The sequence below is a fragment of the Pteropus medius genome, unplaced genomic scaffold (assembly GCF_902729225.1).
Source record: "Pteropus medius unplaced genomic scaffold, Ma_sr-lr_union100, whole genome shotgun sequence".
NCBI lineage: Eukaryota > Metazoa > Chordata > Mammalia > Chiroptera > Pteropodidae > Pteropus > Pteropus medius.
Genome location: NW_024352784.1, coordinates 5026389 through 5046190, shown reverse-complemented (window position 1 = coordinate 5046190; position 19802 = coordinate 5026389). Strand labels below are relative to the sequence as shown.

Below are 19802 nucleotides of genomic sequence, written 5' to 3'. Positions count from 1 at the left end.
GGAGATCTCTGAGACTCAGTTTTCCCATTCATAAAACTGTGATGATGGGAAACCTCCTGGTGGGGCTGCACTGAACCCAATCATCTCACCCTATCTTCAGCTCTGTATGTGCATAGCTTCTCTAACCCAGGAGACAGTACACTCCTCTGATGCCTAGCTGGGTGTACTGAGGCTGATCATTTGCCCTTTCTGATCCTCAGTGTCCTTGACTGTGAAATATCTTCCCAGAGTTTTCATAATGCTCAGATGAGCTGATGGATGAGTTTGTCCTTGCTGAGTTCTGAGAGCTGAGCAGACACAAGCCATTATTAATATGGTGGTGATGGTAATGGCAATGACTGGCAATTCTGGAAGCAGAGGATGAGGAAGAAGTAAATCAGGTGCGTGCCAGGTCAGTTCAACCTAACTGACAACCCCATGGGAACAAATCACAGGGAAAGGCCCTCTGAGGTGGGAGGAAGCGGGAGGGCAGAATTGAGGCTCAGCAGGTAGGTGGGTGGCCATTGTTAGCAACTGTTGTTTTATGGGTGCCACAGGGCTGTGCCCTCTTACAGGGTCCGGACTGGGCGTTGGCTGGCCCCCAGCCCTGGCTCTGCTACCAACACACTGGCATGGGTCAGGTTCCATTCCCCACTTGGTCCTCAGTTTCCTTATTACAAAATGGTGGTGGCGGGGGGAGAAGAGGAAAGTCTTATTCTGCTCTGTCCTTGTCTTTTGGGAAGGACAGTATGAGATAATGGGTGTATCACTGCTTTTGTAAAGTTCAAGTGTGGGACATGAGGGATTACGGTTATTAATAATTTGGCTCCTGGGAGACAGGACACGGGAAAGAGGACGCTACAAAAGCTAGGAGAGGAGACAGGTGAGAAAGCACCTGCTCCTGGCTGCAGGTATTTTGAAGCCAGTGCCCCAAATTCTCGAAGACTTTGCCACACTGCCCCCTGAGGGCCAGTGAAGAGATCTGCGCCCCAGGTTTTTCTTCCAGGATGCCAGTCAGGGAGAGGGCGAGGGGTGAAAAGACCCCTGTCAGAGGAAGCTAAAACAGACAAGCCAGAAGAAGCCCCGTGGGAGTTCTCCCTCTCCCTCTCCCTCCCCTCCACTGTCCATTCCATTTCACAGTCTCTCGAACGGGCCCACCTCTTCCCATTCTGCTGTCCCCACTCTGGTCTAGGCCACCAGCAGCTCTGGCTGGCCCGTGTCCCAGCCTCCACCACACCTCAATCTCATTCTCCGACCAATCTTCGTGGGATCCAGAAGAAACTTTCCAAGCCTTAAATCTGACCATACACCTCCTCCCTGTTTAAAACTCTTTCCTGTCCACCCACTCGCATCATTCTAGCACCCTCAAAATAAACCCATCTTTCTCAGCTTGATGTCAAGTACCCCAATCTCTCATTCTCTCTCTGTCTTCTGCCAGTTCCGTATTTTCACTTGCATGTGAGAGGAAATCGTGGGTGGTCAAGAACTAAGGCTACGGGACAGGACTGAGCAGCTGTGATTCCTGGGTTCTCCGCTGGGGAGCTATGTTACTTAATTATTTGGTTGTAGTTGTCGTGTGTGTCGTAAAATATCCATAATATTAAATTGACCATTTTAACCATTTTAAGTGTCCAGTTCAGTGGCATTAAGTACACTCATGTTGTCGTGTGACCATCACCACCATCCCTCTCCAGAACTTTTTCATCTTCCCAAACTGAAACTCCATACCCATGTGTTACTTCATTCTTATGCCTCTATTTTCTCATCTGTACAATGGGGCTAATAAATGGACGTGCTTAACACAGTGCCTGGTAGGTAGGTAATCAACGGATACTACGATAATTTTATTCTGGGAAGTGCAGAAGCACACATGGGTTATCTATAGAAACCTAAGGTCTGTTACCGCCTGGGATTCATTTCTGTGACTGATCAGTGTATAGGACAGCTTCCAGAGCAGCATGCCGCACGCTTCATCTCAGAAGATGAGTCACTTCCTCTCCTGATAGAGTTATGAGCCTGAAGACAGGGAAGGCAAGAAGCAGAGTAAGCAAAGGCAGCTGCTTCTCAGCCAGGCTGGTCCTCCACAGATGCTCCAGTGAGAAGTGCACTGGCAAGGAGAATTCTCCAGGCATTAGGGCCCCATCTGGGCCAGTGGAGGACACTCTGCTTGCCTCTCTCGGAAGGAGCTAGAACAGGCTAATTTGTTTCCATCAGCGTTGCTATTCCGAGCATTGTCAGTTTGCATTTTGCTTGATTCTCCCCTTCTCATGTTCCACCCCAAAGACACCTACTCCCTTCACTCCACACATACTTTTTCCACACACACTTTTCCTAGATTTACTCACTCCAGCTGTTTCTGGCACTCATATCTAAAATTCTCTCACCATCCAAGTGATGCTGTCCTTATTTGAATGCCTGCCCCCTTTTTTTTTTTTTTTTTTTTGTCCTCTGGGTGGAACACAGATGTGTCTTCTTGAGGGAGGGGAGGAGAGACCATGCCTGAGATGTCACAAACAGAGCAGGCCTAGTCTTTGGCAAGGGGAGGAGGGGTGGATCTCTTCAGCAAACAGGCTTCATGGTGGTGTTAGGGTCAGAGCTGGGCTCAGACGGGAAGCCTAGAGGGCCACAGAATCTCTTCTATGGGTTCTTAGGTTGAGGACTCCTGTCTTTTGAGTTAAAAATATCAGTCATCTTCCAGAAATAGCCACAAGGCAATGCAGTTCAGTATAAGCCTCGGCTCAGCCAACAATTAGCTGTGGCACTGGGCAGTTGCCTCATTTTTCTAAGCCTCAGTTTCCTCAACTCTAAAATAGATATGATAATTATGACTGACATTCTTTATAAGTCAAGCACTGTTCTAAGTACTTTACTTGTGTTATCCAGTTAATGTTCCCAATTACCCATTATAATCCCCAGTTTATAGACGAGGAAGCTGAGGCAGAGAGGTTAGGAGACTTGCCCAAGGTGCACAGCTCGTAAGAGGCAAACCGAGATTTCACCTAGACAGTCTGGCCCCAGAATTCACATCCTGAACAATGGTGCTTAACAGTCTCACAGGGCCAGTATGAGGTCTCGGTCATTGGTCCACCTGTCCCTAAGCGATGGATTTGAGTGTAGAGTTGAGTATCGAGCTAAGACCTTTGACTGGGTTCCAGCCCTGTTCTAGGGATAACCATCTGAGTGACCTTTGCTGTGGCACTTTCCTCCTCAAATTTCAGGTTTCCTACCCACAACAGGAAGGGCTTGAAACCCAGCTGGTGACTCCTAGATTCTGCTCAGCTCATACTGATGGCCACCTGTTCCTGGAGTTCCCCCAGGTATCTCTGGTTCAGCAAGGAGCTCACCATTGACCTGGAAATCTGCTGCTCCCAGGTCCCTGCTCTAAGCTCCCAGTCTCACTGGAGTCAGGCCCAACCCTGACTCCCTTTCTCCCCTCTACAGCCTGTGTGGAAACTCTCTGGTCCTTCACATTCCTCCGTCTCTCCCCCACCACTAATTCAGAGCCCTCTCCTCATTTCCCTTGGACCCTTGCACAGTCTCCTTACTCTTCTGTGACTCCAGTTGCCCTGTCCTAATCCATTACCCGCATTCTACTGGAATCATTTTTCCAAACCCTGATCTTATGGCACTCGGCCCTGCCCTTCAGAGCAAAGTTTATTTCTTAGCCTAACATTTGACTCTCCTCATCACATACCTATAACCTACCTTATCAACTCCCCCACCTGCCCTGGTCTCTACCCAGAGCATATCATGACATTCATATCTTGGTGCCGTATGTGCAATTTCCTCTGGTCAAATGCCCTTTAGCATTCACCTTTCAAAGACCACGTTCAAGCCTCCATCCCCGCCTCAAGTGTGTCCTGACTCCACCAGAAAGAAAATGCATGAGTTCGGAATCTTATCCTAATTCTTTATATGACTTTGGTCAATGAGCATTGAACAGGCTGGCCAGACCCTCAGAGAACTTTCCATAAGCCAGGTCCTCTGTCTCCAGCCTTGAGGTAGCTTTGAAGGTGAAAAATCTCAGAGAGAAGACATCTAGGGGTTGGCTTCTCTGTGACTGTGGTGGTGATGGCAATGGAAATCTTCACAGCATTTCACAGTTCGTAAAGTACTCTCACCTAGAGTATCACACTAATCCTTCACTCTAGCCGATATTGCTGGTACTGTCACCCCTATTTACAAACGGGAGACAGAGGCAGAAGTGAAGTCACTTGTCCAGGGGGAGCCAGTAAGTAAAGGAGCTGAGATTGACCCCGTGTTTTTGTCCCCCAAAACTGATGCCACACTGCCTCCTAGTGGTGTGAAGGATGGTGACGGTGATGAGGATACTGGAGGCCCCGGCAGGGGACCCTAATTCTGGACTCTCCCCCACAGAGCTCCACCGGCCTCCTGCTCATGCCTTGCAAGGCGGCTCAGGCTCTCCCCGGGCATATTTACAACTTCCCTTTCCTCCTTCGCACTTTTCCTTTTCCATTCTCTCGTGTCTGTCGGAGCCTCACACTGGTGAGGGTGAGGGCAGCGGGGGTGAGACAGAGAGAAAAAGAGCATCACTGACAACTTTCCAGGGCAGGCAGCTGACCTCCGCTATGGTGGGAACGTCAGAGAGCTGAGTTGTTTTCTGTTCTGAGCCCAAAAATGTTCCTGAGATACACGGCTCCTCCTGGAGACATTTCTGGACCTTCCCACTCTCTAAGAAGGGTGAGATCTGGACCGTGAGTGTTATGGATCTCCCGGAGGTCCCAGGGGAGAGGAATAGGGCTTGTGCAAAAAACCCAGTGGAAAATGCTAATGACAACTGCTCAAGTCCTTCACCTCTTCTCAGTCTGCACCACACTAGCACAGAGCTTGCTCTCAAGAGATACTTTCTCAATGAACAAACCCATTTTACAGAAGCAGAAGAGAATCTTTGAGAATTAAATGCCAGGCTTGAACCCAGTTCTGTCTGGCACTAAGATCTGAGCACATATCTGCTACACAGTCCCATTCGGAGGAGAACAAATTCTTCTGCAATTTCCGCATCTTCACAAAATGCCCCCCATCGCTCTTCTCTTAAGTGAGACTAAGTAACTAAGTAACTAAATCTACAAACTTGCTTCTCTCTCTCTCTCTCTCGCTCTCTCTCGCTCGCTCTCTCTCGCTCTCTCTCGCTCTCTCTCTCTTTCTCCTTCTCTCTCTCCCCCCATCTCCTTCTCACCCACCTGAATCACAAGTAGTCTAACCCCTGGGCTCAGAAGCTCTTCTCCTCTGTTGATCATCCCTTCCTCTCCCATTTCTTCCTTTTCTCCCTTTCCACTGGCTAATTCTCACGAAGAAATGATGTAAAATTTGCTCAAATATCTCTAATTTTAAAATACAACAAAATCCTCCCTGACTCTCATTGTCCTCCAACCATCCACTTCTCTTCACAGCCAAACATCTTAAAAATGTCTATTCTCTCTCTACTTACTCGCCCCCTAACCTTCCACACCCACTGTTACACTGGACCTGTTTACGTTGAGGTCACCAGTGACCTCCTCCTTGCTGGATCTCCTGGACACTCTCCACTTCTCATCCTTCTGGTGCCACCAGTAGCTTTTACTGCTGCTGGCCACACATGCTCTTTGGAGCTCCTCTGTGATATCATGGTCTCCTGGCTTTGCTTCCCTTTCTCCCGCCATTTTTTCTCAGTGTCTTTTGCAGACTCTTCTTGTCCTGCCTCAGTCTCACTCTGGTTTCCTCCAAGGTTCTGTTCTTCTCTCCCAGCTTTAGATTCTCTCCCAGCTCCATAGAACATAGACTTCCCCAGTCTTAGTCTGCACTCAACTCTCTCTCCTGAGCTCCAGACATATACCCACAAATACCCACAAATACTGCTGGACTTGTATGTCCCACGGGCTCCTCAAATGCAATATGCCCCGAACCAAACTCTTTGTCTTCTTCCTAAATCTTCTTCCCATTTACTCGGCCCACCACCCACCACCACGTTCATCTCAGTCATCATCGCCATCTGCCTTATTATCTAAACCAGAATGCTGAGCATCATCGTAGATTATTCCATATGCAGTTATCAAATGCTGATGATGCTGCTTAAAGATTTCTCTAAGCCTTGGTAGTTAGGAGGTGCAGGCCTTGGAGATAGATAGGATTCTAACAGTGATTCACTGTTGGCCCAGAAGAGGTATCAAAGCAGGCTTAGTTACTTAACTTCTCTGAGCTTGCTCATCTATAAAGGAAAGATAATACAAACCACTGCTTAGATGGACTGAAATGAAGTATGTGACCACCTAGACACAGTCTTTGCCACAAGGAAGCACTTGGTAAAGGGCGGCGCTTCTGTCATCGTTATCATTGCTACTTCTCCCTATTCTTGTCTTTGTCATCCAGCTCCCTGGCTAGTCTCCCTGCTTCTAGTCTTTCTCCCATTCAAATCTGTTTTCCACGTGGCAGTGGGTGTGATCTTTTTGAAACACGCAGCTGACTGTTAGTCCTCTGCCTGAAGGCTGGTCCCTGGCTCTTTAATGTCCTTGTGCTGAGTTCTTATTCTTTAGTCTGGAATTTGAGACCCTGCTCATGCACTCCAGTCCCTGCCAACCTCTTTATCCTCATCTTTTGAGACTCCCAGTCTCTCCCTCTATGCTGCATCCCAAATACACTTGTATCTGCCCTCCAACACACCTCCTGCCTTTTTCACTGCTTCCTGACTTTGTCTTATTGGCCTGGAGCGCTCTCCTCATCTACTTACAATTCATGACCCACCCAAAAGATGTCTTCCATGATGCAAACCTGCTCTGAGCCCTTCAACTCTATCGTAGCACAGATCACACTGGATATAATTGATGGTCAGTTTTTTCATTGGCTACCCACACTAGACTGTGTCAGTTCACTATGGCCAGGCACCCAACACAAAGCCAGCTTCATTCAAAGTGGAATGATGATCCTCAGGTCTCTTAATCTCTAAAATGAGCAAGCCAAGCCTGATTGATTCAGAGGACAGCAAGAGCCCAGCGAGCCGGAGGAAACTGAAGTTACAGAAGGCTCCCTGGGGGAGGTTAGACTTAGAGGTCTAAGGTATCTAAGAAAGAGCGAGAATGAACAAGAGAGGCAAGATTTGGGGAACTGAGGGCTCTCTGCTCTGTCATACTTGTTCTTCTTCAAAACACTCAAAGGGCCACCCTTCTACCGGCACCCTTCCCTGGCCAATAGCACAGCACTTTACATTTACATAGAGAATTTTCACAATTTTTTTCTCATTTGTGTGGTTGGCTCTGTGGCTAGGCCGAGAGCAAATCTGAGACCTCAGATTCTGCCTCATCCTTGGCTTGCTGTGTGATATGGGCAATGTCTTTCACCTCTGATCCTTGGTTTCCTCATCTGGCACATGGGGATACCAATTGCTGCTCAATAGGTGGAAAAGACTCCACAGACCAGAGAGTTCTGTGCCCAGTGAGGACTATTAATTTTGTTGTTCTAATATCAGCAAAGCTCAGGGGTAGCTGCTAATCAGCCACTTGGGAGTCCCCAGAAAAAACATTACTCAGGGCCTCAGTAGAAGAAGACCTCAGCGAGCAGGCCCCAGCAGGCTAGGGAGGGGCAAGGCCTGGGGGTTTAATGGGACCAGGCTCAGCCTCAGTCTAGTCCCACTCATTGAGGCAGTGCTGGTTTGGGGAGTGAAGGGGGCAGCTGGAGTGGCCTGGGTTGCAAGTGAGCTGGGCCACCTCAGGTATGAGAGCTAGCTACAAAGGAGGTACCCAGAGCTGGTCAGAGCCCAAGGAGAACAAGGCTCTGGGAGGGCAGGGTTTAGGAGGATAAGCAGTTAGGGCCTCTCACCCACAATGAGAGGGGCTCTAAGAAAAGAAAGATGGGCTAAAATTTTTCTGTCCCAATTTATAACATTCCAGGCTGGCTGGCTCTGCTGCTGATTTGCTAACTGTGTGACATTGGCCAGGTCATACCCCTCTCTGGGCCTCCCCTGCCTTATCAGCAACAATAAGGGAGCAGAACCGGAAGCTCTCCATAGAGTCAAATGTCTGATTCTACAGGATTGCTAGAGGGAAAGCCCTGAGGCTGTCAGGATAGCCATGCTCCAGTCTCTGCCTGGAACACTGAGATGCAGGGTGCTAGGCCCCACTGAGATGCTAGTTTTATAGGCTAAGAGTCAAAGCCATTCTCCAGCCCCAAGGAACCCCAGGCAGGTGAGAGAAACAGGACAACACCCAGAATGGTCTGGGCCTCCAGAAAGGGACACTTCAGTGACTCTCCCATGGTGGACCCTTAGGAGCCCTGAGCTGGGAGCCATGAGTCTGGCTTCTAGTACAGCTCTGCAACCAATGCCCTGCAAGTCCCTCTCTTCTCTGAGCTTTTTTAATGTGAAAAATGGGAGCAAATAGGGATTGGACTACATTGCTTGCACTTGAAGGTCCCTCTGGCTATGATGGTCTGTGATTGCCCAGCCAACCCGGCACGACTGGCTTCATGGGCCCAGTCAGTGGGGGCAACAGCCTCTCAGAATTGCAACAACATTCAGGGAAATGAAGTTTGTATCAATTTAGATGCTAAAAGAAAATAAAAATGTCTGCTGACTAGTCCATATGGGAAAAAGTTCAGTTTAACTCAGGTTAACCCTTTCATTTCTTAATTCATTTATTTAAACATATTTGTTGAGGGTTTATTAGGAGCTAAGTTTTACTAGACACCAGGGGTGTACAACATTGCTGCTCAGGACATGCGACTTGGCTGCCATGATGACCTTTTTCCATGCAGATGTGTCCTTCAGTTGTTTCTTGAAAAAAACATTTTTCTAGCCACATAGAACCACTATTTAGTAACCAGTCCATCTGAAACTAAACGTTCTCAGAACAAAACAGAAATTTATAGTTGTCTCTGACATCAATTGAAGATACAATGAATGGGGAAAAAAAAAACCTTTGTCCTAATTTTTCCCCAGGTGGAAACCAGAGCTTCTGAATTCTCCAGGTAGCAGGGTTTGGTGAAAAGAATCCAAGGCCAGAGCCAGTAGGCCTGGTTTCCAGGATCAACCCTGGCACTGACCTGCTGCTGACCTTGGGCTGCTCCCCACCCCGACCCCTGCCTGATTCTTCATTTGTGAAGAGAGGATCAGGGCCTGGACTATCTGCACAGCCACTTCCACTCTTATATGTTCTGTGACATGAGAAGGATTTTGTTAGAAGAGGGAGGAACTAGAGGTGGTTTTGAAAAACCAAGTGGAACTGCTCTAGAGGTCATGGAGGCAGAGAGGTCGTGACCTGAATGTCAGCGTAACTTGACCTTGGATCGCTTAGTCAAGGTAAAGGTGAGTCAACACTTTCCACAGCTCAGTTCTGCAGTTGGAAAGTCTCACTTCGGGGGTCTTGGGCAACTGTAGATGTGCCATAACCTTCTTCACCAGCCTCCAGGGAACAAAGTTACTCTCGACAGAGTGTTCGGTCTTCTCTTGACACTGGTTCTGAGACTTTTCAGTTCTCTGTGGTGCCCTCTGAGCTGGGGCCAAGGAAGAAAGTCTCCAGGGTATGAAGTGTCTAAACAGTAACACCTGTGAGCCGCAGCAGCCAGAAGAAGGGAAGACAATCCAGGAGGTACCTTAGAGTCTGTTTATTTCTCAGTATGGGGGGATCCATCTTTGGGAAATGACTCCTTTTACCAAAGTCATATTCGATGCCTCTGTCTTCATGGGGTGACTAACATCTGGGTTTGCTGGAAACTGAGGGATTTCCTGGGACATGGGACTTTCAGTGCTAAAACCAGACAGTTCTGGGAAAATTAGGATGGTGGGTAACTGGATATGACAAAGAGATAGTATACAAAAACAGATCAAAGGGCACCCAGGTTAGACTGAGACAGTCAGAGAGCCTCAACAGCAACTTACCCCATTTTTGGATTAAGCAGACAGCATTCTGGAATGATCCATGGAAGAAGAGCCCCTCTCCCCATCAATACCACAATGATATTACAAAAAGAGAATCCTCAAGTGAATGAATATGTAGAGACAAAGAACATTCATTCAAGAGACACAACATCTCAGCCCAGAAGGAGTGAGATGAGAATGGAGTGGGCCATAGAAGGGGAATTGAATTCAGAGATGTACAGAAGTGATTCTTTCAGCCACCCCTGAAGAAGGGTTCCTACCAGTTCCTTAGAGCTCTTAGCTGGAAATCTTTATCAGAGGCCATTGACAATCATCTGGGCTCAGAAGTACATAAGTAGAGTCAAGGGAATCTTAAAGGACATAAGTTTTCACTCTTGAGTTTAGCTTCGTCACTCTCAATCAGTCATCCTCTTGCAAGGTTTCAGATTAAAGAGCTCCATTCAGGAAGTGCTGTGTAGAGATATCTAGACTGGATGGGCTTGTGCCAAATGACTGCAGTCATGATTATGGTGCTGAGAGTGTACAGAATCTGGTAAGTGGTTCATCAACACTACCACACTCAGAGAGTTCCTCCACTTGAGGTAGCAGGAAAACTAGGCAACCACATCAGATAATCTTAAAGGAGCTATCAGAATTAATAAAGAAGCTATTTGATTTTTTAATTGATGTTTGCACATAAATTGATGCTTCTCAATTTTTTCTCTCAGATAGAATAAATTTGCCCCTTCCCCAAATCCTGCAATCTGATTATTATGGTTCATTTATGTTATTCTTCTTTTTTTTTTTAAGGATCAATGGATCCAGGGTTAGAAGGTTGCTCAAAGGTCTTTAATCTAGCTTCTATCCAAATATTAAACTTCCTTTGTAGCATTTCAGCCAAAAAGACTCCTGCATTGCATGCCTTTAGTTATATGGAATTCAAAATTTTTCAAGTCACTCTTTGTCTTTGGAATAGTTCTAATTGTAAGAAACTTGTTCCATATGTGAGGCTAAACTCTAGGTCCCTGGAGCTGCTAATACTTGCCTTAGTTCTCTGTAAGTGCTGTTCCCTTATTTGACAGCCCATCAGATGTTTGTGTCTACCTTTGTTCCCCACCAGAAGGACCAGCTCTTTCAGCTATTGCTCATTAGACACCTCACCGACCTGGACATGTTAGTTGTGCAATGAAATTCCAAACTGAAAGAAACTGTCAGGATTGAGATCCATGGTTGGAAAGGAAAAGATACATGTTCTAGTTAATGTTCTCCTGATTGTTCTGGTTTCCAGACATGTGCTGATGATCCCAGTGTCTATCTGCAAACATCCAAGCCTGACCCACTATGGAAGCCACATGTAATAGATCAAAGGACTCACCTGTCTTCTATCTGATGGGCATCCCCTCTCTGCCCGAATCCTTCTTCCTCTTTGTCTTTTTAATTTTCCTCTTAATCTACCTGCTTATCCTGGTGGGAAATGGGCTGATCCTAGGGGCTGTGGTGATAGAGCCCAGACCTCACAAGCCCATGTACTTCTTTCTGATCAATCTCTCAACCCTGGACATACTCTCCACTACAACCACCATCCCCAAGATGTTGTCCCTACTCTTACTTGGGGACCGTTTCCTCAGCTTCCCTGCCTGTTTCCTGCAGATGTATCTCTTCTGAGCAGCTTCTCCTGCTCAGAATCCTTCACCCTGGTGGTCATGGCCTATGACCGCTATGTGGCGATCTGCTGATGGGCTGTCAAATAAGGGAACTGCACTACCCTGTCCACATGACCCCACAGAACAATGCTATACTGGCAGCCAGTGCCTGGCTCACTGCCTTTCTCCTGCCCATTGCAGCAGTGGTGCAGACATCCCAAATGGCTTTTAACAACATTGATCAACATTGAATGGTACCACCAGCCCCCTAAACTTGGTCATAAATGATTTGGATTGCAATAATTGTTCAGTGAACTCTACAGATTTCTCATTCTGAACCCTGGTTGTTCTGGTCTCCAGATGCTCTGGCCGCCTATCACCCTAGCATGTAGGTCTGTCCCGCCATGGATGCCACAGCCTGCAATGGATCAAAAGCCTCTCCGCCTATCTTCTACCTGGTGGGGATCCCCTCTCCACAGGAGTTTCTCTTCCTCCTTGTCTTCTTCATCTTCCTGTTCCTCTACCTACTCATCCTAGTAGGTAACACCCTGATCCTGGTGGCTGTGGTGGCAGAGCCCAGACTTCACAAGCCCATGTACTTCTTCCTGATCAATCTCTCAACCCTGGACATACTCTCCACTACAACCACTGTCCCCAAGATGTTGTCCCTGTTCTTAATTGGGGACCACTTCTTTAGCTTCCCTGCCTGCTTCCTGCAGATGTACCTCTTCCACGGCCTCAACTGTGCTGAAGCCTTCACCCTGGTGGTCATGGCCTATGACCGCTATGTGGCGATCTGCCGTCCACTGCACTACCCTGTCCACGTGACCGCACAGAACAATGCTGCACTGGCAGCCAGTGCCTGGCTCACCGCCCTTCTCCTGCCCATCGCAGCAGTGGTGCAGACATCCCAAATGGCTTTTAACAACATTGCTCACATCTACCACTGCTTCTGTGACCACTTGGCTGTGGTCCAGGCCTCCTGCTCTGACACCGCACCCCAGACCTTCATGGGCTTCTGCATCGCCATGGTGGTGTCCTTCCTGCCCCTTCTCCTGGTGCTTCTCTCCTATGCCCACATCCTGGCCTCGGTGCTTCGCATCAGATCCAGAGAAGGACGCTCAAAAGCCTTCTCCACCTGCAGCTCTCACCTGCTGGTGGTTGGCACCTACTACTCATCCATTGCGATTGCCTATGTGGCCTATAGGGCTGACCTGCCCCTGGATTTCCACATCATGGGCAATGTGGTATTTGCCATTCTCACACCTGTTCTCAACCCTCTCATCTACACACTGAGGAATAAGGATGTCAAAGCAGCCATCACCAAAATGGCATGTCCCCAGGGCCCAGGGCATTCTGGGGCCCTTGATCCTTAGATGCAACAAATTTAGCTCCCTGGACAGCCATGACAGTGCCTAGCACTAAAAAAATATATAATAAATATTTTTAAATGAATTACAGCTGCCTAAATTGGCTTCATTCAGTTGAGCTAAAACCTGGTTTTCAAATACTAAATCAAGAAGCCTTCCTATTGATGCTATAAAATAATTGTAATTTTCATAATTTTTATCAATCATCAACGTGATGAATAAAAGTTGATCACTGGATCATTCATAAAGATCTTAACTAGGTGCTAGAGACAGAAATAAACCAGACAGAGATGCTGCCCTCAAGGTATTCGTGGTCTATTGGGGAAGTCAGAACCAGAGAAATAACATAAGGTGATAAGACAGAGATAAGCAAGGGCACTGTGGAAGCTAAGAAGTTAGCATTTAATTCAATGTCAACAATTTTTCTTATAAGTTCTTATAACTTGTTTGTTAGCAAATACTCACGTTATCAGCAATATAGTTCGGGGGTGGGATTGGTAGGGTGCTGGGAGACTTGAAATGATTGCAAACAAACAAACAAACAAACAAACAAAACCCACTGGCTGCTCCAGTCAGGGAATCTTAATGGGGTCCATGTTCCTGCCCAATGGGAAGGATTCATTTTCAGCTTGATCACTCATTAAAAAGGGATGCTTCCTGCCAAATACCAGTGGCTTCACTCACCATTACCCACGGTGACCCATTTGGGGGAACTTGTGCTTCAGTCCTGATGATTTAGCCTTTGTAGATTAAGCAGTCCTGATTCCACAGGAGACTTAGTAAGTCTCAGTAAATTTAAAGCTACAAAGGCTGCCTGATCATCTAAACCCACGGAGCAAGTAGACCCACGGTTACATATTTGCACGGGTAATTGACCCAGATCTTCAAGGGAAAGTAAGACTACTCTTCCATAAAGGGGGCTGAAATGTTAGCACTCAAGCACCAGAGCATTTGCTGTTTCTTCCACGACTGACTTTAACTATAAGTAGGCAATTAAAGCAACCATAGCCAGTGAGGCATTGTAACCAGGGGTCCAGAATGATCAGGGACAAGGGTCTGAGTCATGCTAGAAGGGAATCCATTTAGAAAAACTGAAGTGATTGAATGTGAAAGGGAAGAGAAGAAAATCTAGACTGGGTGGTAGAGATGATGACTATCACTTGCAGCTGTGGGACTGACTACAGTATCAGGGGCAGTAGTTAATCCTACTATTCTTACCCTTTAGAGATCCCCCACACACACACTAAATGTGACTAATCAGAATCTTGGAAACCCTATGTCCAAATGGAGTGAGCCTCTTGTGATAAGTGAATGAATCTGAGAGGTTCGAGGGGTAGACTGTAGTAGACACAACTGGTGGCCTACTCTGTAGCAGCTGAGTGTTGGCTGCTAACAGTTCATCCTAAGATATAGGTATAATGGCCCTGACCTTATTGCTTCCCATTTTGGGGAAGAAAGGGAGCAAAAGAGTAGCTTCATAAGCAGAACAAACCAACTACCGGGTGCTTAGCAGTCCAAGCTTACATACTAGCTATTGACTGTAGCTCCTGGTAAAGCCAGCTGTTCAGCATCTGGAAACTCTGGAAACCCATGAGAGCTGCATCTTCTCTTGCAGAAGATGGACATCCACAGTCTTCTGGGAAATTGAATATATGCAGGTAGACTCTTCTCTGGCTTTTTTTTTTTTTTTTTTATTGCCAGGTAATACAAACAAAACTCCTGGAGTAATTTTCAAATAATCATGTTTCACTCCAAGCACCCCATATCCCTTATCTCTTTAAATCCTATCAAAAACTCTATGAGATGGATAATATTGTTGTTCCATCTTACAGATGAAGAAACTCAGACTCAGAGAAGTTAAGTAAATTGCCTAAGGTGACATAGCTAGAATGTATTAGAACTGCTTTTCAAACCAGGACTTTTTCACTTTAGACCCTAAGCCATTACCCATGAAGGAATACTGTAGAGCACAGGCCTGGGAATGAAGCCCTGGGTCTGACTTGTAGCTCTTATACGAAACATCAGCTTGAACACTGATAAGTCATGTCACTTGTTTAGACTCTACTTTCCTCCTCTTGGGCTGCCAGTCTCCCCTAGCTGCTCTGAGGACCAGATGAAATAATGTCAATAAAAGCTGTCCAGTTGGTTGTAAAGTTCTGGAACCCATGAGGGTTGTTAACCATGCTGTTCTCATTATTGACAAATCCCAAAAGCAAATCCCCTCCCAACACATGCTCTAAAAGGGGCAAGAAGTTGATCCTGGGTTACAGGGGAGGGAGGCACAATGCCCCAAGGAGCCCCACAGAGGGAGAGGTTCCCAACAGACTTGGCTGAAAGAAGGGGTTAGAGGGTTTAATGGGCCACAGCTCAGCGCCTGCCTGGCTCTTCCCTGCCAAGCCAGGTTGAAAGACACAAAGGGGACATCACAGAAGACACCAAAGTGGACAAAGCTTAGCAGGTGAGTGGATTGGGGGTAAAGTGCCGAATCTCAGCAAAGATCAGAGTGGAGAGATAGGGGTAAGGATGTGGGGAAGGGAGGATGTAGAACCAGGGTCAGGGGCCCTGATTGCTCCTTTAGGTTTAAACACCAGGCTGCATCACTCAGATGTCATACATAATTCAAAGTAGAACAAGAATCCTAACCTGTAAAATGAGTGTAAGAAACTCCAGCCAAATTCAGATATTTCCTACGATGATCTAGTTGAGTGACGCTTTGAAATATCAAATGTGAAATTGTTTCAGGAAGTAGTTTTGATGTCCGGCCTTGTGGTGACCCAGCGTGTGCCTGTTCTGCCTGTTGGATAGTCCAGCACCGCCTGGCAGTGAAAAGCGCATGCCTCCTCTCCACCCAGGTCTCAATATCCCTACTTCCATCTGCAAAGCAGTGGGACAGAAGAGACAGGAGAGGGGCAGCTGGAATCGATGGCCCCTTAGGACCCCTCTGGCTTTGGCCCTTTATGTTTCTGCACCTCAAACCCCTTAATCTGCCTCACCTGGGGCCATTAGCCATGACTGCCTCTCTGAGAGCAAGAATGTCCAGGGCAGTATCATTTGCATCCCTTCAGGAGTGAGAAACAACTCATGACTGAACTTGTTAGAATGGGATTCTGATTAACCGAGGGTTAACTGTTTGAAATGGAGACAGTGGGGTTCACCCCCTTGCCCAGATCATGTGGGGGACCTCTGAAGTTCTCTTTCAAGGAACACACACACAGGATGGTTGTGCTCATTTTAGACAAAGCATTTGCCAGTCACTCCTTCCAAATCTAGAAACCAGGCTGTACAATCCAAATCAATCACAGAGGAAACAACAACAACAAAAATTATTAAAGGTGGTGGGGAACAGAGGTGGCAGAAATCGGATTGGAACTGTAGATTACAAAAAAAAAAAAAATTTTTTTTCCAGTTCTGACATTCTATTATTCTAGAACATGAGAGGTGTTTTTTTTGTTGTTGTTAGTTTTTTGTTTGTTTGCTGTTGTTGTTTAGCATTTGTTTTAGAAAGGAAAGAAAGTAGATGTAGTTCCAATAAATTCAAAGGGAAACTGCTTGTGGAAATCACTGGGATTCAAACAGCAGTGATGCAGGTATAAATATGAAGTTGCCTGGACCACTCATCAGAGGTTCATCCTGAAGTGAGAACTGGCCAGTATTGCCTCAGCTCAAGTCCAGCAGTCCTGGAGTAGCCTTCACACATTTAGTGAACAACCTCTGATATAGGATACTTTTGTCTCTGGGAAGCTACAGCTTCAGGTCTCTGGGTCCTTTCTAGCAACAATGGCTTTCAAAACAGCCCCCCGGGGCTGCTTCTGAGTTGGTAGTAGAGGAGCCAAGGGCAGGGTGGGCATAAAAGAACTAAACAGAACACTCGCTGGGTTGTGCCCCAAGTGGTGGGAAGATCCACCTTCAGCTTGGGCTCCAAAATGAAGAGAGTTGTTCCACAGAAAGCAGTGTCCTCTCATCACTGAAACCTGAGTGAAAGGGCACCCTGAGAAGTCACTGGAGAGAGAGGCAGGCAGAGTTGCTGCATGTGGAAAATGAGAGAGGAGCTACTCCCTGAGTGATGAGTAGACTGAATGGCAGATTATTGCAGAAATGCTTGGAAAAATCAGCCCTTCCTGGTGATGTCACTTAGTAGAACTTTAAGCAAGAGTGAAAGAAAATACAGTAACGTGGGGACCTAAGAGCTCATCTAAAATCTGATGTCCAAAAGATAGTGTGGGAGCAGACAATGGACAGAGGCTCTTTCAGTGCACTTATCAGTTGTAACTAAATAATTAACTGTGTGATTGGCTTTGAAACATACCATCATTTTACTAGAATTTAAGTCTTATAAAGACAGGGGCCTTGAGTGCCTTATATACCTCTACAGCCTTGTACATTGTAGGAACTTACTAAATAATTGATGGGAGATGGAAGGAGTGAATCATGGGTTAAGATAGAAGAATCAACATTGAATGGTACCACCAGCCCCCTAAACTTGGTCATAAATGATTTGGATTGCAGTAATTGTTCAGTGAACTCTACAGATTTCTCATTCTGAACCCTGGTTGTTCTGGTCTGTTCTGGCCGCCTATCACCCTAGCATGTAGGTCTGTCCCGCCATGGATGCCACAGCCTGCAATGGATCAAAAGCCTCTCCGCCTATCTTCTACCTGGTGGGGATCCCCTCTCTACAGGAGTTTCTCTTCCTCCCTGTCTTCTTCATCTTCCTGTTCCTCTACCTACTCATCCTAGTAGGTAACACCCTGATCCTGGTGGCTGTGGTGGCAGAGCCCAGACTTCACAAGCCCATGTACTTCTTCCTGATCAATCTCTCAACCCTGGACATACTCTCCACTACAACCACTGTCCCCAAGATGTTGTCCCTGTTCTTAATTGGGGACCACTTCTTTAGCTTCCCTGCCTGCTTCCTGCAGATGTACCTCTTCCACGGCCTCAACTGTGCTGAAGCCTTCACCCTGGTGGTCATGGCCTATGACCGCTATGTGGCGATCTGCCGTCCACTGCACTACCCTGTCCACATGACCGCACAGAACAATGCTGCACTGGCAGCCAGTGCCTGGCTCACCGCCCTTCTCCTGCCCATCCCGGCAGTGGTGCAGACATCCCAAATGGCTTTTAACGACATTGCTCGCATCTACCACTGCTTCTGTGACCACTTGGCTGTGGTCCAGGCCTCCTGCTCTGACACCACACCCCAGACCCTCATGGGCTTCTGCATCGCCATGGTGGTGTCCTTCCTGCCCCTTCTCCTGGTGCTTCTCTCCTATGCCCACATCCTGGCCTCGGTGCTTCGCATCAGATCCAGAGAAGGACGCTCAAAAGCCTTCTCCACCTGCAGCTCTCACCTGCTGGTGGTTGGCACCTACTACTCATCCATTGCGATTGCCTATGTGGCTTATAGGGCTGACCTGCCCCTGGATTTCCACATCATGGGCAATGTGGTATTTGCCATTCTCACACCTGTTCTCAACCCTCTCATCTACACACTGAGGAATAAGGATGTCAAAGCAGCCATCACCAAAATGGCATGTCCCCAGGGCCCAGGGCATTCTGGAGCCCTTGATCCTTAGATATAGTTAATTCTGCTCCTAGAATACCAGTGTGCTAAGAGTAGAGAATGACACTACAGTTTTTTGAGGGAAAGAATAACATAGCAAGCCCAAAAATTTACTGTTAGGACTTCCATTTCCATTATAATGATAGGCTGGGTCATGAAATGAACACTTGTATGGAAAGAAATACAAATGTCAATAAACAAATGTCTAATAAATATAGAAAAAGCGCTCAACCTCTTTAGTAATAGAAGTACAAATTACAACAAATAAATACAACTAGAAATCAATTAGACTAACTAAAATGTCAGGTAAAATGTAAAAAAGTATCTTCTTAAAAATATCAAATAGATTTTTCAATTTTAATAGGACTAACTAGTAATAAAGATGAGAACACAGAGAAGTTTGTTATTAAGACATGAATAGACATATAGATCAATGAAACAGACTAGAGAGCCCAGAAACAGTCCCTTAAATATACAAACAATTAATATATAAAGAAAACGACACTGCGGATCTGTATAGAAGATGGACATGTAGTAAATGGTATTGGTACTATCAGATATCCATATGTCTCTAACCTCAAGAAAACACAAAAATCCATCTCATTGAAGACCTAAATATGAAGGCATAACTAGAAAACTATAGAGGAGACTGTAGTCCTGATCTTGGGGTAGGTAAATACTTCTTAAACAAGATTTAAAAAAAAAAAAAAGCACTCTAAACCTAGAGAAAAAGAAAGTATAAATTTGCCTGCTTTAAAATGATGAATTTCTGTTCTAATGGAAGAACACCTCCCTGCAAAAAAAAAAAAAAAAAAAAGTGAGACGCCAAACTACAGAACAAAAGAAGTTTTTTGCAATGCATATAATCTACTAAAGGACTCAGGATTCATAGCCAAAATATACAAAGAATCACTTCAAATCAATAAGAAAAGTCAGCCAGCCCATTAGGAAAATGAGCAAAATAGTTCACAAGAGAGAATAAATAAATACCAAATAAATATAGTAAAAAGTGTACAACCTCTTTAGTAATAGTAGTACAAATTACAAAATTAGATACCACTAGAAACCAATGAGACTGGCTAAAATGTTCAAGTCTGATGATACTAGGGTTGGCAAGGATGTGTGTCATAGGAACTCTCATACATTGACAGTGGGAGTGTTCATTGTTATAAATACTTTGGAAAACACTTTATTGCTATCTTATAATGTTGAAGATACACATACTCTACAATCTAGCATAGCAGCATTTTTCAAATTTGTGACATGTTCATAAAATGTAACACTATATGCCCATAAAATATGAAGGAATTACATACACAGACAACTACATGGAAGAATCTGAAATCGTGTTGAGCAAAAAACCTAAGACTTAAATGAATATATACAGCATGATTCAAGTTATA

General features: G+C 46.0%; 2 protein-coding genes and 1 pseudogene across 2 annotated transcripts; all 3 read left to right on the top strand.

Moving 5' to 3' along the window:
• The first annotated feature begins 11164 nt into the window (after positions 1–11164).
• Positions 11165–11717, top strand: LOC120590528 (olfactory receptor 2AT4-like; annotated as a pseudogene).
• A 153-nt stretch (positions 11718–11870) lies between these two features.
• LOC120590527 (olfactory receptor 2AT4) lies at positions 11871–12842 on the top strand. The gene has a single exon (XM_039848323.1). It carries the CDS (start codon positions 11871–11873, stop codon positions 12840–12842), a length of 972 nt encoding a protein of 323 aa, XP_039704257.1.
• Positions 12843–17440: 4598 nt separating this feature from the next.
• On the top strand, positions 17441–18412 carry LOC120590525 (olfactory receptor 2AT4-like). Its single transcript, XM_039848322.1, has one exon. The coding sequence runs from the start codon at positions 17441–17443 to the stop codon at positions 18410–18412; it is 972 nt and encodes a 323-aa protein (XP_039704256.1).
• The last annotated feature ends 1390 nt before the right edge of the window (positions 18413–19802 follow it).